The sequence below is a fragment of the Balaenoptera ricei genome, chromosome 20 (genome assembly GCF_028023285.1).
Source record: "Balaenoptera ricei isolate mBalRic1 chromosome 20, mBalRic1.hap2, whole genome shotgun sequence".
Taxonomy (NCBI): domain Eukaryota; kingdom Metazoa; phylum Chordata; class Mammalia; order Artiodactyla; family Balaenopteridae; genus Balaenoptera; species Balaenoptera ricei.
Genome location: NC_082658.1, coordinates 12,820,834 through 12,846,043, shown reverse-complemented (window position 1 = coordinate 12,846,043; position 25,210 = coordinate 12,820,834). Strand labels below are relative to the sequence as shown.

The 25,210-nt window shown below is 54.8% G+C and overlaps 1 protein-coding gene across 4 annotated transcripts; it reads left to right on the top strand.

The window, feature by feature from the left end:
- The first annotated feature begins 188 nt into the window (after positions 1-188).
- On the top strand, positions 189-18,571 carry LOC132355674 (T-cell antigen CD7-like). 4 transcript variants are annotated; one of them, XM_059908161.1, is made up of 6 exons: positions 189-277; positions 9,546-9,699; positions 9,885-10,199; positions 10,780-10,812; positions 11,065-11,228; positions 14,860-14,949. In XM_059908161.1, the coding sequence occupies exons 2-6, from the start codon at positions 9,612-9,614 to the stop codon at positions 14,860-14,862; spliced, it is 603 nt and encodes a 200-aa protein (XP_059764144.1). In that variant the 5' UTR covers positions 189-277; positions 9,546-9,611; the 3' UTR covers positions 14,863-14,949. The 4 variants fall into 4 exon arrangements, with proteins under 4 accessions (XP_059764144.1, XP_059764143.1, XP_059764145.1 ...); XM_059908160.1 differs by lacking the exon at positions 14,860-14,949 and adding an exon at positions 11,624-12,256; XM_059908162.1 differs by lacking the exons at positions 10,780-10,812; positions 14,860-14,949 and adding an exon at positions 11,624-12,256.
- The last annotated feature ends 6,639 nt before the right edge of the window (positions 18,572-25,210 follow it).

The following is a 25,210-nucleotide window of genomic DNA, read 5'->3' as shown; positions in this document are numbered from 1 at the left end:
TCTAATGCAGTGTAGGAAATCACTACCAAGAAAATCATCAACTTTTCCCGTGAACTCAGGGCAGTTCCTGAAACTCGAGTGACTTCCCGTTACTTGGGTTTCCTTCCTGAATATAGGACCTGGGTGCCCAACCTCAAGCGGATCCTGGATCCTCCTTCCCGCCTCCTCCTCGCCTGGCTCCGCCCCGGGATCGCTCAGTTTTAACCGGCCCACAGCGCACAGAGGAGCTGCAGCTGCGGGCGTGGATGAGCCGGGCGCATCGGGACCCTGGACTCAGGTGAGGGGCTCGCGGGCCGGGAGGGGAGGCCCAGAGGGGCGGGGGCGGGGCTCCGGGTGTCGGACAGCTTGGTGCACTCAGGTACGCGCTGGGATGGAGACGGCGTGGCGCGGAGCTCCCTACCCTCACTCAACGCTGGCCGCCTCTTGCCACAGGGATGCGCCCAGAGCGCCGGGCCGGGGTCCGCGAGCCAGCGACCAGGGGCGCAGGTTGCACGCCGAGGGAGGGGACAGGGACTTCGCGTCGAGGTGGGAAACTGCGTCTCTGCAGGGCGTCCCCAGGCTCGGCTCTTGGAGGGGCAGAGAGGTGGCATCTCGGGCTCCCAGGCGTCCACCCATCTGGACAGAGGCCCTCCTGCCCCCGACCACGTCTGTGGCGAAACGCATTCACGTCCAGGGCCAGCACGGCGGCTCTCCCACTTGCGCACACACGCTCACTTTCGTGCACACATTCACACTTGTGTGCACTCCCAGGGGTGCACACACACACTCGTGGACTCTCACACTCATAGGCACTCAGCTCATTCACTCACAAACACTCGTAAAACAGAATGAAACCCCCCAGAGACTTCCCCTAAGGTGGTGTGGGTGCTCAACTGCCCCTTTCCACGCTGCCCTTTCATTTTTGGTTTAACTGCAGCAGCAATCACTAAATTCAATTCACCACCCCCTACTGGTTAATGATCTGCAGTTGGAAAACCACTTTACATGCCTGTGGTGCCAGAGCCCCTGGGAGGCCTTCATCCCCAGGGACATAGTGATAGTGATAGTGAAGGTGGTGGGGAGGTGCCGAGGTCCCAGGAGGGTACGACCAGCAGGTGCAGGGAGAGGAGAGTTCTCAGAGGAGGTGCCTTGTGGGGTTTTTTTGTTATTATTTTATAAAGTCTTATGGGATATCCAAATGTATTTATTTGTTTGTTTATTTAAAATATTTATTTATTATTTATTTTTGGCTCACACCGTGTCTTTAGTTGCGGCACGTGGGATCCTTAGTTGCGGCATGCATGTGGGATCTAGTTCCCCAACCAGAGATAGAACCCGGGCCCCCTGCAGTGGGAGCGCAGAGTCTTACCCACTGGACCACCAGGGAAGTCCCCAGGAAGTAGCTTGTGAACGAGAGTGAGAAGCAGCCAGGTAGAAAGGCAGAAGGGAAGACATGTGCTGAGGCTGAGGCGGCAAGGGTTTTCAGGCTCGGCCCCTAGGCCTGGAGGACTTTCATGCCCAGTGGGGATTCCCTCCAGGCCACAGCAGCAGGGACAGGACATGGGCAGTGGCGCCCTGGACTGGGGCATTTCCTCCCTCTGAGCCAGGAATTGGGGCTCTGCGCCTTTTCAGCTATCTTCTGGAGGTGGTTGGTCACCTCCCTCCACAGTGTTGGTGAAAAGCCGGCCGGGGCAGCGTTGTGCTCACCTTCCCATGTAAACATCCAAGTACATACAAGTGGGTGTCACCGGAGCCTCTGCGGCAGGCGGGAAAGCTGTTCCAGCTGCTCTCAGGTGCTGTGGGAATGGAGATCCCCACTGACCAAGGACCCCTGTGCACCTGGCCAGCTGACACCCTTAATTCCACAAACGTGCTGCCTCTGTTTCCCCAAGATCCTGTGGCAGGACAAGGTGCTGGCAATGGCATGCACTTCCCAAGGCGTTTCACTGACTCCCAAATGTGAACAGCTCCCAAGTGACTGCACAAATCCCAGCTGTGTTGCCCCATCTTGATATGCGCACATGCCAGCACCTGTGTCCATGATTTGAGAGAAATCTGAATTGTTGCCTCGGTTTTCCCAATCCCAGAAGTCTTGGGGCCCCTCCAGTCCTTGCCCCATGCATGCAATCTTCCTGTACCACACCTGAGCCTCTGCCTTCTCACCCCTCACTTTCCCTGTTGTGCCCTGGCCTCCCTCTCTCCCATTTTTCTGTCCTTTGCAGCATTGGAGAAAAGAGGGGAGACTCAAGCAGAGTAGTGGAGCTGCCAAACTTAAAAACCCATCTGAATTTCAGATAATGAATCACTTTGAAATACAAGTATGTCCCAAATGTTGCATAGAATATACCTAGGTTTAAAAATAAGACAGCAGTGGAGCCCCAGACAGATCAGGGCAGCAGAATGTTCCTGAGGACATGGGGATCTCCCTCCATCCCCAGTCCAGCTCCTCCATCTCCAGTATAGCTCTTTGCAGACAGCCCTTCTGTGCTCTGTAAGGTGGAAGTTTGTGTCTCCATTTTATAGATTTTGTTCAGTTGAGTTAAGACTTGTCCACAGTTTTGGGGATCTGCCCCGAGCTGGAGGTCTTCCCAGCTCTTAGGCTGTATCCTCTGATGGTGAGGAGCCAGGCCCAAGGTGGCTGTGGTTTGGGGGCAGAGATGGGTGCGACCCAGGTGTCTCTTATCTGGATTCTGGAACCATGCAGGGGCTTTCCTGGTGAGGAGAACCTCAGGGAGCACATGAAGTTTGACTGAGAGGTTCCTGTGTGTGAGGGCAGAGCCCCCCCATGGCCTGAGGAAGGCTCAGAGGAGACTGGAGGCTTTGGGCAGTGGGAAAAGGAGCCTGGAGTCCCAGCCAGGGCCTGTCTGGGAGCCCACACCTTCAGCAGCCTCTGGCTTCCCTCTGACAACATGACAGAGGATGGCCAGGGGTCACCTTTACACAGGTCATACCCCTCAGGAGGACACCAGGTGGTGGTAGGAGGTCTGTGACACTTCCTGGTTTAATAGTCTTCTGGTCATTTCATTGTGTGTGACAACATACCTATAAATAGCACATCTAATGACTACAGATGGGTGTTTCTTAAGGTGAGGCTACAATAAATACTAATGTTTAAGAAAATGAGTCAGTGTAAAAAAAATGGTACTGATGAACCTAGTGGCAGGGCAGGAGCAAAGACACAGACATAGAGAATGGACTTGAGGACACGGGGGGTGGGGAAAGGGGAAGCTGGGGTGAAGAGAGAGTGACATCGACATATATACACTACCAAATGTAAAATAGTTAGCTAGTGGGAAGTAGCAACATAGCACAGGGATATCAGCTCGGTGCTTTGCGATGACCTAGAGGGGTGGGATAGGGAGGGTGGGAGGGAGGCTCAAGGGGGAGGGGATATGGGGATATATGTATGCTTATGGCTGATTCACTTTGTTGTACAACAGAAACTAGCACAGCATTGTGAAGCAATTATACACCAATGAAGACGTATAAAAAAATAAATAAAATAATTGTTAGGATACTGGGGTATATAGTGTGGTGAAAACCACAGAGGTTGGGGCGGGAGGCTGGCGGGAACGGGAGACTGGTGGGCTGGCCTCACTAGGGTGTTTCCCTGGCAGGCAGGTGAAATAGGACATACCAATACTGAGGGCAAAGGGTGGCCTGGCAGACCTGACTCAGGCTCGGGGAACCCCCGCACACCTCTCTCAGAGGGCCCCGTCCTCATTGCTGGAGGTCCCCGGCTGTCCTCCCAGCCAACCTCTGGACCTCAGCCTGCTGCTTCCTTTTGCTTTCCTTTTACTTGTCAACACACATGCTCCCTCCCAAAGTCCAGCCAGGCAGGTCAAGCCTCTGTTACGTGAACACACTTTTGCTGAGGTCACCCCCTCTCCATGTCACCTGATCCAGGTGTGAACCAAGGCTGACCTTTACCCTCCTAGCTCAGCTGAGGCCCCTGCCCAGGGCCCATCATGGGGGGCTGACTGCACCCTTCATGGGAACGGCCCTGCAGGGGAGGCTGAGCAGGTCTGCAGGGATTGAGCACCTACTGTATGCAGAACAAGTGGGAGGCCCTGAGGGGCCCTCCCCCCAGCACTGTGTGTGTGTGTGTGTGTGTGTGCCCTGTGTGCTTGCTTGCACGTGGAGGGCTGGGCCTCGCAGGGAGTGGGAGTAGGATCAAGGAAGCCTCTGAAGAGGAGGTGGTTTCTCCAGGCTGGTGAGGCCCTGCACGGTCCAGGATCGTGAACTAACCCACCCATTTATTTATTCTCAATCAACATCCCAGAAAGTGTACTTGGAACTTGAAACACGACTCTTAAATTTATAGGAAGGATAAACGCCGGACAAGAGTCAGGAAAACATGTGATGAGGAAAGGTTTTGAGGGGGAGGGTTTCCTTCTGGATACTACAGACCCCTGGGTATCTCCCTCCGAGAAAGAAGACGCCTGCTAAGTCTCGAGGTTGCACAGAAGGAACGTGGTAGAAATAAATTCGCGTTCAGAGGACTCTGGGTGTCAAGTCTGTGCACTGGGCATTCGGTGGATATGCCAGGCCACCAGCAGGGGGCTCCACCACGCATGCCACGCTGAAGGGCCAGGCTCCCAGAGCATGGGCTTAGGTGGCGTTCATGTTTTGGTCCCCTGGGGGTGAATCCTTCACGTGGCCCTGAGGACACCTGCCCGCTCCAGCCTTGGGGGTCAGCAGGCAGGCCTCCCTGGGAGCGTGTCCTCCCGCATCTCCAGCCTGGGGAGACTTGGCCTGCCTCCCCGTCGATGAGGCACACAGACCCACGTTGGATGGCCGGGGAAGTGTGGGGACCAAAGACTGTTCTGAGGTCGGTGGAGGCAGCAGAGTGGCAGGAGTTGGGGGGGAGACCTTGAGGAGACTGGAAATGCTGGGGGTCCTGCCCGAGGCTTCCTCTAGGGAGGGCCAGTGGCCAGAGATGACCACACAAGATGAGTTTCCTGTCTGCTCAGCCAGGCTCAGGGTAGGACACACCTGTGCAGGGGTCTCCCTCCAGGTAGCCCTGAGGGCTCTGGCCAGGGGGCCAGGAGTCACTGTGTACCACCAGCAAGGATGCCTTTGGGCCCCATGTGTTGCTCGGTACCGTTCTGTGTATTCCAATTTAAGAAAACTTGTTTTGCAAAAATACTCAGGAAAAGGACTGAGCAGATCTTATCTGAGGTGCCAGGAAAAGCCCCAGCACAGAAAGTTGGAAAACCTCTTTCTAGAACCTTCTATCACATAAGGCTCTCAGCAACATGTAATGGTGATGAGCTATTTATACCCATCCTGGCAATTGCTGACTGGCAGTGAAATCAGAAAGGTAGCCACTGGATTGTGTCCAACTGTGAAATCTCAGCCTCTTTTGTGTTATGCTGAGCAGGTTCGGGCAGGATTGGGACAACGGCCCCTCTCCACTCAATCATCAAAAACTTGGTTCTAAAAAAAAAAATTGATTAAAATTATGTTAATGTTCTCATGGAAGACAAACGTCCAAGGAAAGATAAACAGAGCGGTAGAGAGAGCCTGCCATCCCAGGGGTGAAAACACATGATGGACAACAGCGGCTTGGACTGCATGGCTTGGCAGGCTCTGAGTGGCCCCGCTTGGTGGGGGTCCCTCGGCCAGAGGGGACAGGGTGCTTCACTCTTCAGTGCCTCGGGCACCACTTGCCCTCCTGGAAGGAAGCAAAATTAGACCCTGTCACATGCCACTTGCAAAAAGACCTTGAGATGGATTTAAGATTTGAACATAAAAATAGACAAAATTTGGCCATGATGGATTCTCAACGGTCTGGGAGGACTTTTTATTTTTATTTTCTTTTAAATTTATTTATTTTATTTTTGGCTGCGTTGGGTCTTCACTGCTGCTTGCGCGGGCTTTCACTAGTTGCAGCGAGCGGGGGCTACTCTTCGTTGCGGTGCGCGGGCTTCTCATTGTGGTGGCTTCTCTTGTTGCGGAGCACAGGCTCTAGAGCGCGGGCTCAGCACTTGTGGCACACGGGCTTAGTTGCTCTGCAGCATATGGGGTCTTCCCAGACCAGGGCTCAAACCTGCATTGGCAGGTGGATTCTTAACCACTGTGCCACCAGGGAAGTCCTGGGAGGCCTTTTTAAAAGGATACTTTAAACAAACAAAAACCACTTTAAAACAAAATCTTGAAACTTTCAAGGAAAAGACAGACAGGATGACATAAACATGTGGAGTCTTTATTCCAGAAACAATCAGGGGAGAAATGATGATGGGGAGGCACTTGCCATGGATGGTGGTTTGTTTCTGTAAGGCGTGAAAGTCTTATAAACCTGTAAGGAGAAGACAGACAATCCGAGGAAAATGGGCAAAGGGCTTGCAAAGGCAGTGGCAATGCAGAAACCCAAAGGGCCAAAAGCAGGATGAGCCGGTCTGCCCCGTGTAGTCCCCGACCTCATCTTTAATTATAGCTGCAAAGGCCCTATTTCCAAGTAAGGCCACCTTCACAGGTTCTGGATGGACATGTGTTTTGGGGGTCACCATTCACCCCACTACATACAGTATGAAGGGAGAAAGGAGAGAGGATGGGCAGTGGGCATCTCTGATAAAGCTCGTCTAATATGATTCCACATATGTAAAATTACTCGCGTGTGTGTGCACACGTGTGCACAAGAATACGTGTCTCTCAGTTGACATCTTTCAGTGCTTCTTTCTTCCTCAGCTACAGATATGGTACATATATGAGAAAAGAAGGCTGCCCTTCTGATAGTGAATTAGGAATAGAAACAAGTTTAGAAAATCAAACAAAAGAAGCTGGGAAACAGCAGCACCGGTCACACAAGTTCAGACTCTGGCCCACTGACCACTCTGGAACCCGACCCCGGCCCCACGCAGCTCAGAGCCACTGGAAGGGACCACACCTGGTGGGGCCTGGCGACTCAGCTTCCAGGGTGGCCTACACCGCCGCTGCCTCAGGACCTGCCACTGCCTCCTGGCAGCTGGGTCCGCCGGCTAAGCCTGGAAGGATGGCAAAAGGAGGCTCCCCAGCGGAAACTGGCCAGTAGCCTCTCATACTATTAAAAACAGCTAAAATAAAGCTTCTCTATTTTTTAGGAATGCAGAGGCGCAAAACAATGCATAAAAAAGCAAAGGAGTGATGTGGAGGGTTGGTGGGGGGAGGCAGCGGGGGGGGCCGGCGGGGCTGCCTGGTGGGTGCAGGTTAGGGGCAAGGTCAGCCAGAGCCTGATGTGGGAGGTGGGCTCATGGGTGCTGATTATTGGGAGTGAATGAATGAATGAGCTGGACCAGTGGTGGGAAGACACACACCAGGAATCATAGTAACGCAGCTCTGGGCCATGTGTGCTCTTAGATTAAACAGGTATCCATGCATAGATGGAAAACTGGCATCCAGGGTATAGCAATTGCCTCTGATTTATGAAGTTTAGGAACACTGCTGCTAGCACTGTCATAAGATGCCTGGGCACATGCAGCACAGCGATTAATCAAACCTCAGGGAGATTCAGGGTCCCTGTTCTTAAGAAAATAGGCACATACCACGTAGAGTCCATTCTGGGTTTGCCATGGGGTCTCATCCAGGATGCACCCAGGGTCAGCACCATCTACTAGAGACCAGAGCACCAAGACACCTAAGGGCAGGGGGATGCGTTGTCACCGGTACACCATACCCTGTACACACCCCACCCCGGGACTCCAGAATCCCATGTGGATTGAGTGAGAAAGAAAGCACCACCCATCCATCAGCCTGGCCATCTGCCTGTCTGCTCTGCCTGGTCCATCCTCCTGGAGGGTGAGCCAACTGGGACCAGCCCTGGGCCCATGGGCACACCCATGCTAGGGTCCACCCCTGCCCTCCCCAGGAGTGTGGCCGCCAACCCAGAGCCCCTGCAGACCCAGCCATTCAGGAGGAGGACAGGAGAGCATGGGTTGGTTTGCATTTTACGTTCTCGAAACCCTTCCTGACTCAAATTAGATGTTTCTTTCAAAAGCTGGATGTAGCCATTTTCCTTCCAGGGTAGAGTGGGCCTCCCTCTCCTGCTGCTCCGAGGCCCCCAGATCAGCAGAGCCGTGCACCCTGTCCCACTCCCACCAGGAGCTCCCAGGGCCACCAGTACACTGGCCAGGACCTGCTGGTCCAAAGACCACTAGACCAACAGGAGTCCCAGGGGCGAGGCAGGTAGAGGGGGCAAGACTACAGGCAGTCAGCTGTCAGCTCGGCTCTGAGGCAGGAACCCAGAGGGGGTTGGGGCAGAATGGGGAGATGGGACAACAGGGAGGACCACAGGCCCCACCTGGTCAAAGTCCCATGGATTTGACGAGTTTCCACACATGCAGTGCTTGGAATGAGGGTGCGATGTGGCCACAGTGGGGGGGGGGACGACTGAGATCGTCCCTCCCAATGTCATTCTCCTTGCTCGGCCCAGAGCCTCCTGAGGTCAGGACCGAGCCTGTTCACCGACGGCCCCAAGCTCCTGGAAGCGATTGCGTTCACAGTTCTCTTTGCTCCTGGCCCTTCTGCCCAATTCCCCCCAAAGTGGAAAAAACTCAGAAAGGCTGAATTCAAAACAGAAGGATCCCAACTCTATGACGTTCTGGGAAAGGCAAAACTATGGACACAGTAAAAAGATCAGTGGTTGCCAAGAGTTGAGGGGAAGGAGGGATGAATAGATGGAGCACAGAGGATGTTTAGGGCAGTGAAACTACTCTGTTTGTTACCTAATGGTGGATGCATGTGATTATACATTTGTCCAAACCCATTAAATGTCTAACACCGAGAGTGAACCCTGATGTAAAGCGTAGACTTCAGTCAGTGAGAACAAAGCACTATAGGCTCATCAGATGTAATGAATGCCCCACTGACTGGAGATGCCAGTAATGGAGGGTGTGGGAATTGTCTGCACTTCCTGCCCAATTTTTGTGTAAGCCTAAAACTGCTCAAAGACAAAACCAAAAAGTCTATTATTATTATTATTATTATTATTTTAATCAAAGGGTCAATAGTTTAAATAGCTTAAACTGATCAGGATAAATGTCACTTTTACTGGAGGCTGAAGCCTGAGATGGGCACTTGTTTCAGAGGAAGTGAAAGTTCAGTTTTCCTGATCAGAACTCACGAGTTCCACAGGAAGACTCTTTTTGTTAATAAATCTGGCAAGTGGGCCAAATGTCCCCAAATGCCCAGCTGTGGAATGCAAGAGCGGGAGAGGGGCTGGGGGCTTCCAGGGTGGTCTTAGGTTGGTGTCAGGTTCAAGCGGCTACGCGAGATTCTGTGTGTCACGACCCGTCTCTACAGGACACACGGCTCAGGCAGTTTTGTATGTTTTATATAAAATTGAAGGATAACCCCTGCGATGTAAATGGGGTTGTCTCCCAGGGACTTGTTTCCTGTCTCGTCCATGTTTCTCATCTGTCTGACACTGGCCCCACTGCACACATCATAAAGGTACAGAGAAGGGTCGAGGCACAGCGGTCAGGGAGGAGCTTGGGGACCCCCACCCGCCCTGGCCAGGCTGTGGCCGCTCCCACTGGCTTCTGAAGGAGGCCAGGGGGCCTCTGACTCATTGGCTTTCCTTCCTCCAGGGAGTGTCCCAAAAACCACTAAGGAAGACGAGGGACCCCTGAGGCCTGCTCTCCGTCCTGCCGGCCATGTTGACCTCGGCATCTCCCCTTCACGCTCCCAGCATGCTCTGGGCCCTCCTGCTCTTGGCCACCTCTGGGAGTGCTCAGAGTAGAGGTAAACTTCATGGTCCCACTCTGCTAGGGCGCCCCCCCCGGGGGTGAGACAGGGGTGGAAGGAGAGACCTAGGTCAGGCCAGGAGGGCCCAGGCCCCAGGTAGTGTCAGTGACCCCAGAGAGGGCAATCAGTGGATGTCCTGAGGCCCAGCCGTGACCCACATGTTGGACTGTATCCCCACACAGGCTGGGACAGCCCCAGCTGCACCGAGGACGCGGTTTCTGTGTTCAGGGGCAAGCCAGCCATGATGGCCTGCAACATCTCCAACCTCTTCTCCCACATCAACATCTCCCTGCAAACCTACCACGGGGAGAGCTGGCAGCTCGTCTTCAGTGTAAAGGCCCCAGGAAACTTCCGCCAGGGTGGATGGCAGCTCTGGGTTCAAGGGGGCGAGGCGCACCTGGTGATTGAAAAAGCCCAGGACACCCAGGCCGGGCAGTACAAGTGGAGTCTTGTGGGGCTCCAGAGAAACGTCAAAACCACCACCCTGAACGTCTCAGGTGAGGGCAGGAGCGCCTTGACCCCCAGGTGCTTTCCTGTTTGGGAGGGGCAGCAACCAGGGAGGAGCAATTCCTGCCCACCTGAGGTGCCCAGAGCTACAGGGATGGGGTCTAAAGAGGGCTTCCATTGGCTCCATCCACCCCACATCTGTGCCCCCTCCGAGCTTCTCCCCAGGGCAGCCCGTGCACGCATGCCCTGGGCACCATCCCCTGTTTGCCTGCACAGGGAGCTGGTCCCTTCCCTCCCTAAAAACCTCCCACCCACCCCCTCTTCCTTTGCTGCAAAACTCCCCAAGTCACCACCCCTCACTCTCACCCCCCCACACCTGGTTGTAATGCAGTCGTGGTCACCCCGAGCTCTGGGGACAGGGAGCAGGGGTTCAGCTTTGCCCCCGACCAGGTACAGTGGGAGGGGCTGAGAACGGCACCCCCAGCCTAGCCGGGCCCTGGGAGGGGAAGCCAGTGAGGCCCTCATGGACTCCTGTATCCAGAGCTCATCTGATACCTGGGGTGGAGGGGCTGCATAAGGGCTGGCCCTGGGCAGGTCCCCACCAACCTATCTGGAATCTCTCTTTGGCAGAGCCCCAAGACACACTCTTCACACCTTCCCGGGGTAGGTTTTTCTATCTTCATCCTGAGGTACAGGAGGGGAGCTTCAAGGAAGCCCCCTTGGGTCTCCCCCCATCAGACACCCGCACCCTCTGTGCCTGGCACCCTGCCCATCCCATGCACCCCATCTCCCTGCCACTCTCCCACCTATGGGTTTCCTGGCTTGAGGTGATGTCCCCCTCGAGGGTGCCCTCAAGGCAGGCAGTGGCTCCTGCACCAGTGAACAAAGGGTGGAGGTCCCGCCTACTCCCCACAGGCCCGGAGATGCTGCTCCCCAATCTCAAGCCTGACCCCGAAGACAAGAGCCAGGTCCAGGTGGTCCTCCCCATCCTCGCCCTGGTCGCCCTCTCCGTCCTGCTGGTCTGCTTGCTGGCCTGGTGCAGAAGGTCTGGCTCCCCAAAGTTCTCCAAGCTCCAGCAGGTATGGGCCCCTGCGCCTGGTCTGTGGGCCAAGCAGGGGGTCTTGGATGGGGTCTTCTGAGACTCAGCACGGACACTCGGCCCCATGGCCTTGTACCCACCGGGGCTAGTGGGAGAGTGGGGAGCGTGCAAGGTCGCAGAGCGCTGGTGCCCCTCCCCCAGAGGACCCCAGCCCACTATGCCAGTTCCAGGCCCAGAACACAGGTGCCCCACTCCCAGCCAGACCACCGGGTCCCCACTGTCCCCAGGACACCCTGGAGGATGGCATGGGGGGAGCTGGACTCCCTGCTCCTTCCAGGAGACCTACGATGTGTGGGCAGTTGGTGTGTCCTCAGGTGTGCCTGTAGGCACAGGTGTCTGCCGATGGCTCTCATCCTTCCCTCCCTCTCTCCCCAGATAAGGAGGCTCTGAGCCAGAGTGGGGAGTTCTGTGCACCACACTCTGCACTACACGGAGGGAAAGTGAGGGGAGGACCAGGCAGAGGACTAGGAAGCCTGGCAGCGTCCTGGCCTCACCCTGACAGGCAAGCCAAGGAGGGCTCTTCAGCAGCTCCTGTGGCCAAAAGTGCAAAAGTTTCAAGTTCCAAAGCACTTGACCCAGCAGGACCCTCCCCCTCCTCTGCTCCATCCAGGCCTCTTGGCCTGGGCTCCTCCCTGGGGCAGGAGGGCCATGCTGCTGTCACCTCGGAGACACCCCAGTCTGGGGTCCTGTGTTGATCGTGGACACCCTCCTGTCTTTGGACTATGAACAAGAACAAGTTTTGGGGACCCTCCTGCCAGCAGTTGTGGCGCCAGGATGCGGGGATCAGGGGCCTGAGATGGCGTGTGGGCCCCTCCTCCACCACCAGGGGGTAGAGCAGCCCCTCTGGAAGGGAAGCAGGACAGGTGGCTGCTGGGGACCTATGTCCAGCCCCCTGGTCTCCCCTAGCCCTGGGGCTCCCCTCCCCCGCATCTGCCCCACCTGCTGGCTCTTCTAGGTCCCCAACCCATTTATGCCAGATGTCTTCATGATCAAAACTGTGTAACTCCACTGAGTGTGTTCTTTTTTTTGGCAGGGGGTGGTGGGGTAGGTCTTTTTTCTTCCTTTCCTCTTTTGTTCTCTTCTCTTATGATTTGATGACTGTCTTTAGTGTTGTGTTTGAATTCCTTTTTCTTTTTTGTGTGTATATCTATTATAGATTTTTGGTTTGTTGGTACCATGAGGTTTTGATATAGCAGTCTATACATATGCATGATTGTTTTAAGTTGCTGATCTCTTAATTTCAAATGCATTTCAAATATCCTGCATTTGTACTCTCCTCCTCTCATGATTACTGGTTTTGATATCATATTTGTGTGTGGATGATTTGCTATCTTTACTGTGTGTTTGCCTTCACTGGTGAGCTTTCCCGCTTCATAATTTTCTTGTTTCTAGTTGTGGCTTTTTCTTTTCCGCCTACAGAGGTTCCTTTAGTATTTGTTGTAGAACTGGTTTGGTGGTGCGTTTAGTGTATTCTTAAAAGGTACATATAAGGTGATAAAAGAAGATTTTTCTAGAAGTACTGCATTCAGTGCTTTGCAAAACATCCGTATTGCTAACCCTCAAGATGAATAAACTAAACCAAATAGCAAATCGTCAAATGAGCTGAGAAACACATTTTTAAGTGGAGAAAATAAAAATCTCAAACAAGCTGCTTCGAGTCTTAAAAACTAAAAAGTTCCAAGGCATCCAAAAGACCAGACATCTGGGAGTCCTCACTCACCATGAAGAATCCAAAACTGGAGACCCTGCGCGGTGCCTGATGACTGTGGCCTCACAGGAGAAGGATGACCCCAGAGCAGCTTTGCTGGCACCCAGAGTCCAGGTCTAGAATGCGCTGCATTTGCATCTCTCAGGTTAAAGTAACGTTCACACGAGAAATACTGGGTTTGTGCCACCACAGGGCCAAGCCCATGGGACACAGTGTGCACAGCACCTGGGACCGCCATGCTTTGGGGGCCATGAAATCTGTTCCATTTTGCCTGAAACAGACAAAAAGTGTTGATGCGTTTGAAGTAATTCAAAGGTTATTTTAACATTGGTATTATGGTGGGAAGGGCTCATGTAAGTCATTCAGCCCCTGCACACCCAAGGCAGGAAACCTAGAAGGAAATACTGCATCTGGGTCTCTGACTAATTTTCATTTTCTACTTGTTGCTTGTCTGTATTTTCAAGGATTTCTCTAAAGGAAGTTTAGTTCTGAGTCCTTGCAATGCCCTAGAAGCCATTCCCCCTGATTCCCTCTGCCTCTCTGCAGCCACACTGGCCCTCGTGCAGACCCGCAGACACACCAGGCACTTTCTGGCCTCAGGGATCATGCACCTGCTGATCCTTCTGCTTGGAACGTTGTTCCCAGACACCACGTGACCCTCCCTCATCTCCTCAGTCCTTTACTCCCATGGCCCCTTGAGGTTTGGCCACCTCTCCTGACACAGGCTCTGTGTCCTGCTGCAGGTCTGCTTCTCCATCCCTGGAGGTCAGCTCCGGGCCACAGGCCTCTTGTCCATTTTGCCCTCTGCTCTTGGCAGGCACTGGCACGTCCGGGCGCCCCGTGAGTGTTGGTGATAAACAAAGGCAGAATGAGATTAGGAAGGGTCTTGTTTTGCCAAGCCCTATGCTTTCATCACCTCCTGCAAACAACTTGCTAGGTTCCTAGGGGCCTTTGGCAAGATTCTGCCCCCGAAATAGATACCCCTCGTGCAAGGAACATCTGTGGGTCAGCCTAGCAGACTTAATCTGCCCCCACCCCCAAACCCCACTCAGGACCCTGAGCCATCAACAGACAGGAGCATCTGGCCAGTGGAGGGGGCTTCCAGGGAAGAAACAGCTTAAGGCTTTCAGACCACGTGTGAGCCATGTGCACACACCTGTGTACATGCACATGTGGCTTTGGGCCCAACACTTGAGGCTTGGCCATCTGGCCCGTGGCCCACAGAGGAATGACCTCCTGGTTGCCTAGAGTCTGCCTCCGTGTCCGCGGGGTCAGGGGCCAGGCATGGGTCTCCCTCTGCCCTGGGGGCTGATCACCAGGATCTGGTGCACCAACATAGGATGCTAGTCCAGCTGAGATGCCTCCAGCCCCTGCACACACAGGAAGCAGAATCGCAAGCCACCAGGGCAGCCGTAGCCTTGGGCACACGCCCTGGCCCCGTCCCTACAGCCACAGCAAGCCTCCATGCTGTGGGTGTGACTGACATAATACTCCAAGTTTCTGGGCATAAATCAGGTCCCCACGTGGGGACCCCCTTATCTTTCTCCTGGGCCTTCCCCTGCCTCACCCTCCTTTCTCCTCTCCCTGTTGTGAAGCAGGGGCAGAGGACCAGGACCATGGGTCTACCTGGAGGCACTCAGCAGTTTAGAGGCGGGGATGAGGGCCACCCCTCCCAGCCTCGCCCACAGCGCCTCCCCTCACTTATGGCACCGCCTCCAGGAAGCCCTCCTGGAATGCCCAACCTACAGTCACTGTGTGCAGTCCCCCTGCCTACCTCCTGCTCTGTCCTGCCCCGACTGCCCCTGGAAGTGGCTGTCTGTGAGGTGGTGGCACGCAGTTAGGTACTGCAGACAGGAAGTCTCGACAGCCCTGTAAGCGGGGCCCTGCTCTTCCCCCACTGCAGTGAACATGGCTGGGCTCCTGGGGCTCCAGCTGCTCCCCATGCTCCTTGTGCTCCCCTGCAACCTGGCTGCCCAAGGTAAGCACTTCCCAACCATCCGTCCCCCCGTCCCCCACCGCACCCATCAGCGGGCTCAGCGCTCCCACCCAGCCAACCTTGCAGCCCTCCCCTCCCCTCTCTGGACTCTCCTTCTGGGAAGGGGGTGCTTCCCCTTCCCGGGGATGCTGGGGATGCTGAGTGTGACCTTCCCTTGAAGCCTTGGCAGCCCCTCCAGAGGGTAAGGTCCAGCTTTGGACACTTAGACAAAAAACAATGGGCACCAAGACGCTGATATCTGGGTGCAGAATCACTATGGTTGAATCTCTTCTTTCTCTTTACCTGAATGTCTGGGGACTTTCTCTCCTACAACCAGCAAGGCTGCCTTTGTCCTGAGAGAACATTGTCCTTCGGTTTACCTTTTGTGCGAAGTTCTGCAGTAAGAAGGAGAGATTAGTTCCGCAAGGTGGGATGGGGGACCCGGCAGGTGCAATTCTTGTGTTGTCTCTCCCAAAAAGAGCTGCAGAATTTAGTTTGTGGAGAGCTGGTATTTGGATTATGTTTGCACCTAGAAGTGGGTCCTGCTGGGCCTCACTGGGCAGATGAGGGAACTTTCTGGGTGTCCCACGGACAAGCCAGGATATGCCCACCCCATGGAGCCACTGGCTTCAGGTGCCTGGAAATGGTGGAGAAACGGAGGCAGTAGGCATTGGAAAGAGACAGGGAGACAGGACAGTGCCCCCGGCTCTCTCGGGAACTGTCATTTAAGAGGGGGAGAAGGTGTAGAGCCTGGGAGAGTGGTTGGAGGTCTCAGCGGACGGCCTGCCACTTTGGAAGGAAGAGGCCCTGGCTCCGACTTCCCCCGACCCTCAGGGTGGGGAGAGGTCACAGGCTGCCCAGCCCCCTGGGGCCCCTTTGGAACTTGAGTACAGCCCAGGGTGCTGGCACCATGAGCTGCTCCAAGGCTTCCGAAAGTTGCCTCATCCTTGACAACAGCCGGCTGTCCAGGACTTCCCTGGTGGTCCAGTGATTAAGAATCCACGCTTCCACTGCAGGGGGCATGGGTTCGATCCCTGGTGAGGGAACTAATATTCTGTATGCCATGCGGCATGGCCAAAAAAAAAAAAAGATATTAAAGCCTTCTTTAAATTAAAAAACAAAACCAAAATAAAACAAAAACAGAAAACACCCAGTGGGCTGACCCAGGGCACCTCTGCCCTGCCACCATCCCCGGCAGAGAGGTGGGTTCCTGCCCCTCTGGCCAGGCTGGTGGTGACAGTGGCAGGTCCCCCTTGCAGAGGTCTGGCAGTCCCCCACCTACACGGTCGCTTTAGAGGGGGACTCTGTCAACATCACCTGCTCCACCCTGGGGCCCCTGCTTGGCATCTACCTGAAGCAAAGGTGGCCGAAGCTCAGCAACGTGATTTACTATGAAAACGGGAGGGAGCCCACCGTGGACCAGCGGTTCCAGGGCCGCATCACCTTCTCAGGGCTGCAGCACAACCTGACCATCAGCATGCACCACCTGCAGCTGGCCGACACCGGTGACTACGCCTGCCAGGCCATCATGAATAACGAGGTCTGGGGGCCCGGGACCTTGGTCGTGGTGACAGGTAAGGAGTGTGCCACCCCGGGGACCACTCCACCTGCCTGCTGGCCAGCCCGGGCTCCATCTGCCCCTGTCTGAGGATCCTCCCTCTACCCTTGCTTGAGTTACCACAAGCCCACCTCCTCCAGGAAGCCTCCTGGATTCCCACATGCACACACACTCCAGAGCCCCGCCCTTGCCCTGAACCCCAGAGGCTCTCATGGACTCCCTCACCTGCCAAATGCCTCTCTCTGTTCCTTCTTCCCAGAAAAACTGCCCCAAACAGAGAACACATGCCAGGAGACTCAGAGGATACACTTTGCCCTCCCCACGGCCCTGGCTGTGGGCTTCTTCCTCGTCGGTCTGGGGCTGGGAGCAGTGTGTGTGCTGAGAAGGACACAGGTCAGTGTGGACCCTCAGATGTCATCTGCGTCCCTATAAGCCCGCATCTCTCAGAGAGCAAGGAGGGAAGGAGAGTGGTTAAGCCCCAGGGAGTTGGCCACATGGGAAACCTCAGCACCCACCCACTCCCTCCGTCAGGGTCTCCCGGAGCTCAGAGGGTTTGGACGGCAAGGTCCAAGGTGGGAGGAAACCCAAGAACTGGAGCCCCCAGCAAGGACGGGCGTGGGACCAGGAAGACACGTCCTGGTCAGACGTTTACGGGGGAGTGAGAGGAGGGTCCAGAGAGATCCTTTCGGAGATCATGGGGATGCCGTGCGTGACTGTGAGAGTGTGCACATGTGTGCGCATGTGTGCATGGGTGTGCATATGCGAGTGTCAGGCCTGTGGGTGTGTGAAATCCATGTGCGATCATGGGCTGGAGGCAGGAGGGGAGGGGGCAACAGAGACAGAGGCCAGGAAGTGGTCAGCTTGCCCCTGGTCCATCAGCTTTTGCCCCCACCTTCACCTAGCGCCTCCAACTCCATGTCCCCTGCAACAGCCAGACCCCTCCCTGTCCAGGGCCAGGGAGCAAGGTCACTTCCACCTGCAACTCCCCGCTGCTGCCCGAGGGCCCTGCCTCGCCCACCCTTTCCCAGGCCTGGGCAGCTCTGGAGAACTGGGGGTCTGGCCGAGGACCCTCCTTAAAAGGGTTCATGCAGGCCCCCAAATCTAAAAGCTTCCTGTGGGGAGGTGCCTTGAAGATAGAGGGTGCCCCTGAGCGAGCTGCCCCCAGTGGTAGGTCACAGGCTTTCTTTCAGATCCAGAAACTTTGCTGTGCGAGGGATAAGAACTCGGCGTGTGTGATCTACGAGGACATGTCCCACAGCCGCTGTAACACCATGTCCATCCCCAACCAGTACCAGTGAGCCTGGCAGGACCCCAGGCCTCCCTCTGTCCAGCAGAGCTCTGGGCAGACCATCCAACCCAGCATGGACACACAGGCAGCTCCCCACAGCAGTCAGGCTGCTGCTGCCTCCTCCAGGCAGCCCTCCTTGCCTGCCTCCCACCCTTGAGGCTGCTCCTGGCACCTTGGAGCCACCGGGAAGGAAGCTTTTCTGTCGTCCTGCTGCCTTGACCCTTCCACGGCAGAAGAGGCTGCTCTGAAGGAGGGACTTGGGCCTGGGGCAGCAGGCAGCTGGGGGGTCTGGGGAGGCTGGGGGCTGAGCGCTGACCCCAGCCCAGCCTTGCCAGAAGTAAAGGGCTTCTCTTCTCCCCTTTCCAACTCCAGTGTCTATTTCTCAGCCAGCTTAGAGTCGAGGAGGGGAGGCTTGCCTGACACCCTCCCTAGAGTCTCCAAGGACTTTGACAGCCTAAGGGATTATGTGTGAGGTTTTCAGGAAGGAGGGAGGGGCAAGGGGACACACACTCACTCCAGCCCCTGTTTAGGCTGGAGAAGGGGCAAATCAACCAGAGTCCTCCTGGCCTCACTAGCCTCCACCACGGGGTGACGTGGGGATGGAGGAAGGGGAGCTAGCAGCAGTGGTCTGGGGGTCTTAATAGAGGGCCACTCCCGGTGTGCGCTCATGTTGGGGTGCGATGGGACCTTGGGGAACCGACCTTGGGGAAACAGGCGCGCCAAGAGTGGATGTGAACCATGGCTGCGTCCTCCTGGACTCGGGGCCAAGAAACAGCAGACCATGCTGCCCACCAACTGAGATGAGATAACCCTTCATCCATGGGGTTTGCAAAGATTAAAGTGTCATTAGCGAATGATGTTCGTTTTAGCTGGAATTATATCTTTGGGAAAGATCTTTGGGCATAGAAACAAGATTACAGTGATATCCATGGCAGTGTTGCTTTTAATACAAAAATCAACAACTGAGAAATTACCTAAATGTCCAAATAAGAGAACCGCTATATCGATTATGGTTTGCACATGCAGCAGGCATTAAAAGGGCACCATGAAGAATCTGAAACATCACGCTAGGACCTTTGCAAGATGCCATAACAATACAAGCTGGTGCAGAGTGTGTGTATGATCCCACATTTATAAAGCACAGATGGGTGTATGTAGTTGTTTAAACACATGACAGTACTTTTATGTCTACACAGATGACATAATGGAAGAACAAATGGGGTGTTGACACTGGTTCTGTCGCTGTGAGGTGTGTGTCACCGGGGCAGGGAGTCACTGGGACACCCTGGGCTTGGGCTGGGCAGCTCAGAACATGATCTCAGCTGTTCTTGTGGAGGGTACCGGGACCTACAGCTGGGACCCAAACGGGTACCAGGGGCAAAGGCAAGGAACACAGCGCCCCTGTACCCCCTACCTCCCAGGGCCCTGAGGAAAGGCAGGCCACCCTACAGAGCCAAGTATACAGCAGGTGTCCACCTGTTGCCTGCTGACTTCTGGTCTCCACTCTTGTGGCCTTGGGCAAGTCCTGCCTCTCTGGGCCTCAGTTTCCCCATCTGTAAATTAGAGGAGTGGGATCCACGCTGTCTTCAAGGGCTGGGCTCTGTGGTTTCCCACACTGGCCACCCTTCCCACTGCCCCGACCCTCAGCTCTCACCGTAGTTCTGCCCTCTTCTCACCACCTGAGACGGAAGCAGACAGCGCCATCGGCCCACCTCCAGAGGCCCTTGTCATCGGAGGCATCTCTCCACCCGACTCCACCCCAGCGACCAGAGCCTGTGCCCCCTCGGTCCTCCTCCCCTCCTTGTGGTCCGTGCTCGGGGCTGTGCTCCCTACCGTCCTCCCCTCGCATGATCACCCCTTAATCATCTGCTTCTCTGTCCTTTGCCAGGACTATGATGACACGAAGGGCAGGGCTGGGTCCCTCCTCCATGTGCCCCCTGCCCCACGTTGAGCACCACTGCATGCTGGGCATGTTACATACATGTAAGCACACTGGCATTTAAGTACTCCTGGCTTTGTTTCCGTTGTGACAGAGAACCCGAGTGTGGCCTGAGTCCTGGTTCTCACATGTCTGTGTCTGGGTCTGAGCCTCCTGGGCCTCGATTTCCTCAGTGTAAAATGGGGGCAGGGAAGTGGTCCAGTGGTTAGGACTTGGTGCTTTCACTGCTGAGGGCCTGGGTTCTATCCCTGGTCGGGGAACTAGGATCCTGCAAGCCGCATGGCACGGACAAAAAATAAAAATAAAAAATGCGGGGCTTCCCTGGTGGCGCAGTGGTTGGGAATCTGCCTGCCAGTGCAGGGGACACGGGTTCGGGCCCTGGTCTGGGAAGATCCCACATGCCGTGGAGCGGCTGGGCCCGTGAGCCACAACTGCTGAGCCTGCGCGTCTGGAGCCTGTGCTTCGCAACAAGAGAGGCCGCGATAGTGAGAGGCCCGCGCGCCGTGATGAGGAGCGGCCCCCGCTTGCTGCAACTGGAGAGGGCCCTCGCGCATAAACGAAGACCCAACACAGCCATAGAAAATAAATAAATAAAATAAAAAATTAAAAATTAAAAAAAAAAAAATGCGGCCAGCAGCTTCCCTACCTGGGGGGGGGGGGGGCATGAGGACCGAGATACCTCAGGTCAGCCCTCAGAGTGGCTTCCGCAGAGCAAATGCTTCACCACCTTCGCGGGTGTGGACTGAGCCTACGGCAGCTAGAGGCAAAGGCCTTGACAGTGGCAGCAGCCTCCACCCTCAGACCGAAGCTTTGGGGGTTCCAGTGGGAGGCTTTTAGACTTGGAGAAACAGAGTCAGCTTGGCCCAGGCTGGCCAAGCACTGGAGCAGCAGTGGAAACACGGGCCTCCGGGCACTGGCTCCTCCTCACTCTGGCCCCCAAAGCATGGCACTGACCCTCCTGACACAGGGGCTGGCCCGGGACAGCAGCCAATGGGGAGGGGCCGGCACAGTGGGCAGAGGGGTCGGAGGGTGGGGTCTCAGCTGGCCCAGGGGTGCACCCCTCCCACTCCAGGTTGGCCTGCCCCAAATCCCTGGGCTAAACTCACTAATTAAAATATAGTCTCAAACTGTATTTAAAAGAAAAGATTCAACACTATATTGTCTGCAAAGAACCATAGGAACAATAGGACACCACAGGTTGGAAGGAAAAGAATGGAAAACATATAAAAAGCAAACATGAACCACAAGAAAGCTGGAGTTATCAATCCTACCTTCTGGCAAAATAGTAATACTGGCAAAGCAACAATAGAACAAAAACACATAACCAGTTTGAACCCATGAATCTAAAAATAACAAAATGTATAAGAACAGGAAGGACGTAACCACTGTGAGAAATAGATAAATCAACCAATTAAGCCTGAGATTTCAATTTGCTCCTTCAGATCTGAATCATGCTGTTAGTTAATGTGAAATCCCACACTCATCGAACAGAAAATAGACATGACTGTACACCATATGTGAAACTTTAAAAAATGATCATTTACTATCAAGAGGAGCTGAGCAAAAATAGAAACAGAATGAGGTCTACAGGCCCAACGCTGTTGACATGAGCTACAAACACACACACACAAAACAGTGGTGCACATTTTATCCTAACTAGACACGCCTGTGATAAACTCAGCCTTGGGCTTCTGAGGAGGGGCAGGTTGTGAGTTATCCTGGATGATCTGGAGGGGCCTCTGTCAGGGACCCAGCCTGAAGGCCATGTGGCCACCCCCCTGTACCACCTCAGGCTCGCCCCAGGGTGTGGCAGAGAGGCTCACTCCAAAGTGTGGGCAGAGGTGCAGCCCAGGGGAGCCTGAGCTCACGCACACCAAGAGGGGCTCTCTAAGGAAATAAACACGAAATCACCAGTGCAAAACCAGGTACAAAAGCAAATGTTTATTTAGAACAAAGAAAGGAAATCACAAATTTTAAAAAACATCCAAAATATCCAGGAAATAACAATATTTTAAAATTAATGAACATCATTAACAATTCTATTTTATGCTCCATAATTTCACTGCCTACTCTTTGGTGGCCTCTTGATATGACCACAAAAGAACACAGAGAGGGAATTCCCTGGTGGTCCAGTGGTTAAGACTCCACGCTCCCAATGCAGGGGGCCCAGGTTCGATCCTCGGTCAGGGAACTAGACTCCACATGCCACAACTAAGAGCCTGCATGGCGCAACTAAAGATCCCACATGCAGCAACTAAGACCCAGCGCAGCCAAATAAATAAATAAATATTAAAAACAACAACAACAACAGCACAGAGAAATACCATTCTTCTGAAAGCACCGCTGGATCAGGATGTGCTTGGCCAGCTGGAGATGCAGAACAAGTGCCTTGGCTCCCTACAAACACAGGTGTTTCAGAAAATTCTATTTTTCAAGAGTCTCGTACCAGAAGAAAAAGGGAGGACGGACGGTGCTGTTGTAATTGTGTCGGGCTGCATCATGGAGGGCGGTCCTGGAGGTGAAACAGGTTTTGACGGGCGTGGACGAGCACCAAGGCCTCTGCCAACAACCTCACGTTTTACACACCTCACCTGGCACTGCCAGGCACGGAAAGTCGCAGGCTCCCTCCGTCCTCCACCCCTTGACCCAAACCTTCCTGTCGTGAAGCCGGAGAGCCAGCCCAGGAGCCGGGGGCGGGGGTGGGGGGGGTGGGGTGTGCAGGGAAGAAACCTGTCTTAGTTTCCCGTGGAGTCCGTAATGAATTACAAATTTGGTGGTTCAAAACAACAGAAATTAATTTTTTCACAATTCTGGAGGCCAGAAGTACAAAACCAAGGTAGGGTTGGTTCCTTCTGGAGGCTCCGAGGGAGAATCTGCTCCAGGCTTCTCCCAGCTCCTGGTGGTGCCAGTGATGTGTGCTTGCTGGGCTTGTGGCCGCATCACTCCGCTCTCTGCCCCTGTCACTGAGACAGGAGATAGATGGGCTCCAGGCTAGGCATTTACAACTGGCCTCCTGTTTACGTTCCTTGGGGCGAGAAAAAGATGGGCTTCAGGCCGGACACTTACGGCCAGCCTCCTGTTTGCACTTCAAAATAGAAGTAACAACAGAAACAGGGTAAAAAGCCAGGACACTTTAAGATAACAGTCAAGGCAGGAACAGAGAGGGGCTAAACCCTGTTTAAGTAAAAGATCAAGAGGTCATATATTTCCAATCCTTGGGGCAAGGGAGACATTGCATATGCGCAGAAAGCCTCCTTGGGGGTCAAAAAAGAGGGGGCACCACCCCAGAATAGGTGATGCCAAGGCCCCCATAGGCCTCTGGGCTGGAAACCATCTTGGAAAAATGTTGCACACGTATGTTGGGGAGGGTCCTAGGGCGTCAGGTGTGGAAAAGGCAACCAGATGATTGGTCAAAGGTAAACAAAGACTGGGAAGAACTGCCCTGTATAAACGATTTCACCACCTCCTTACCGTGCTCCTCTTCATTAGGGGGGACGCCCACACCCTTTTTCTCCGGGTGTGTATCTCTGCCTTGCTTCTGTCTTAACTAAACAAACTGCTTCCCTGTGTGCTCTCCCACTTGTTGTACTGTGTCTTTAATAGTAAACTTTGTACCTGTTTTTATAGTTTTTGCCTCCTTGAGAAATGCATTTTCTCAATGGGGGCAAGGGCCGGGGGAGTTTTGCTTCTTAGCCTCTAGCCCCTGGTGGTATAGTGGCTAAGGTTTTCATACAGGTTACCCAGGTTCAATTCCTGGGCAGGGAACTAAGATCTCGCTTCAAGCCACCTCTCACTGCTGCCTCTCCAAGATCATTACCACATGGCCTTCTCCCTGTATCCAAATTTCTCTCTTCTTATAAGGACACCAGTCATAACGGGATTAAGGCCATTCAGGATGGTCTCCTTTTAACTTGACTACATCTGCAAAGACCCTGTCTCCAAATAAAGTCCCATTCACAGGTCCTGGGTGGACATGAATTTTGGGGGGTACCATTCACCCTCAGTGCACCATCCCTCTCCCAGATAGATAGCAAAATCTTCATGCATCTTGAAGCCACTGCACACTCATAAGTAGACCCACTAACCAACTAAATGTATCCCCAGCCCAACTTCCTCTTAGCCAGGCCCCAGAGATGCTCTGGGCCAGCCTGAGGCCACCTGACACACGAGCACACTGGAAGGAGACAGGGGTCTGAACCACCGTGGTTACACACCTTTACCAAGTTTTACATCACACCTGACCCTCCAGGCCTTGGGAGGGGCTGAGGCCTGAGTGTCAGAACCACATAGCAAACCCGCCTGGGCCCACCAGCCAGGGTGCTTCTGGGAGATACGTCCACCCTGAGCTCCAGCTCAAGCCACCTACGCACAGCTTCTAGATGCCACAGAGTAGATGGTCATTGCTATACAGCAGGCGAGATGGGACCCAGGTACCTGAGGGGCAGCACCAATCCCAGGTCGCAGACCCGGCTCAGCCCCACATCCTGAAGCTTCCCTGAGGGTCGGCTGTGTGCCTCTTGGACCATCAGGCCTGAGGCCACCCCAAGCCCCTACCCCACTGAGGAACTTTCCAGCCCTGCCATACACCACATTGCTGTGGCGTCAGCTCTTGGCTCGCCAAGTAGGGGACACCCAATTAAGGGGCAGTGGGTGCTCAGCCCCTGAAGAACACGCCGGCTGTGCCCTGTAGATGTCCGTGTGATGTAACCAGGTTGGGGTCCAAAGGTGGAGCCAGGGACAGTTCTTGTTCTTCTAAATGAACAACTTTCATCTCCATCCAACAAATACTGACCGAGTGGCCATTCTGCACAGAGCACAGGTCTAGGTGCTGTGGGTACAGCGGTAAACAAACTTGGGGCCCTTCCCCCAAGGAGCCAGCACTCCTAGGTGGCAGGAGAGAGATCTGGAAAGAGGCACCTGGGTGCTGGTGAGAAATACTGCAGGAGGGGGATGCAGGGAGCCAGGGGCGGGGGGAGGGCGGCAATGCTCCATGGGGCCAGCGTGGGGACACCAGGGGAGGGCCTCAGCCTGACACCACACCGAGGGTCAGGGCTGTAGATAAGTCCATCTGCTGCCCTCACTGCCCCTGTGGAGGACTCTCAGGTCTGCAGGCCTGGGCGAGGGGGAAGGGTAAACACGAGGAGACCCTCCCCCACAGGCGCAGAGGTGAGCAGCCACAGAAATGTCAGTCTGCTCACAGGCACCTGTCAGCCTGGCCAGCAGAGGCTGTGGTTGCCGCGACGGGAGTTGCTGTCTGGGTGCAGGAAGGAGAGGCGAGGCCTGCGGTGCCCCCCACCAAATTCTCACTCCCCCGCCGGCCTCACATCCGCCCCCAGCCCTGCTCAGTCCTGCAGCCCCCCATCCTCCCCATCCCCCAACACCCACAAGGGCAAGAGCACAAGTGGTGCCCGTATCCAGGCAACTGTCTTTCACACCTAAACCAGGGAACCAGCGGCTAATAAAATGTCCCCCCATCACCACCTTGGCAAATGAA

Bases quoted from the DNA above. Each gene is read 5' to 3' on its own strand.
- LOC132355674 (XM_059908159.1), top strand. From the start codon at position 14,865: ATGGCTGGGCTCCTGGGGCTCCAGCTGCTCCCCATGCTCCTTGTGCTC. The intron at 16,506-16,748 runs GTAAGGAGTGTG...CCTTCTTCCCAG, and splicing joins GACCTTGGTCGTGGTGACAG to AAAAACTGCCCCAAACAGAG. The intron at 16,883-17,679 runs GTCAGTGTGGAC...GCTTTCTTTCAG, and splicing joins GTGTGCTGAGAAGGACACAG to ATCCAGAAACTTTGCTGTGC.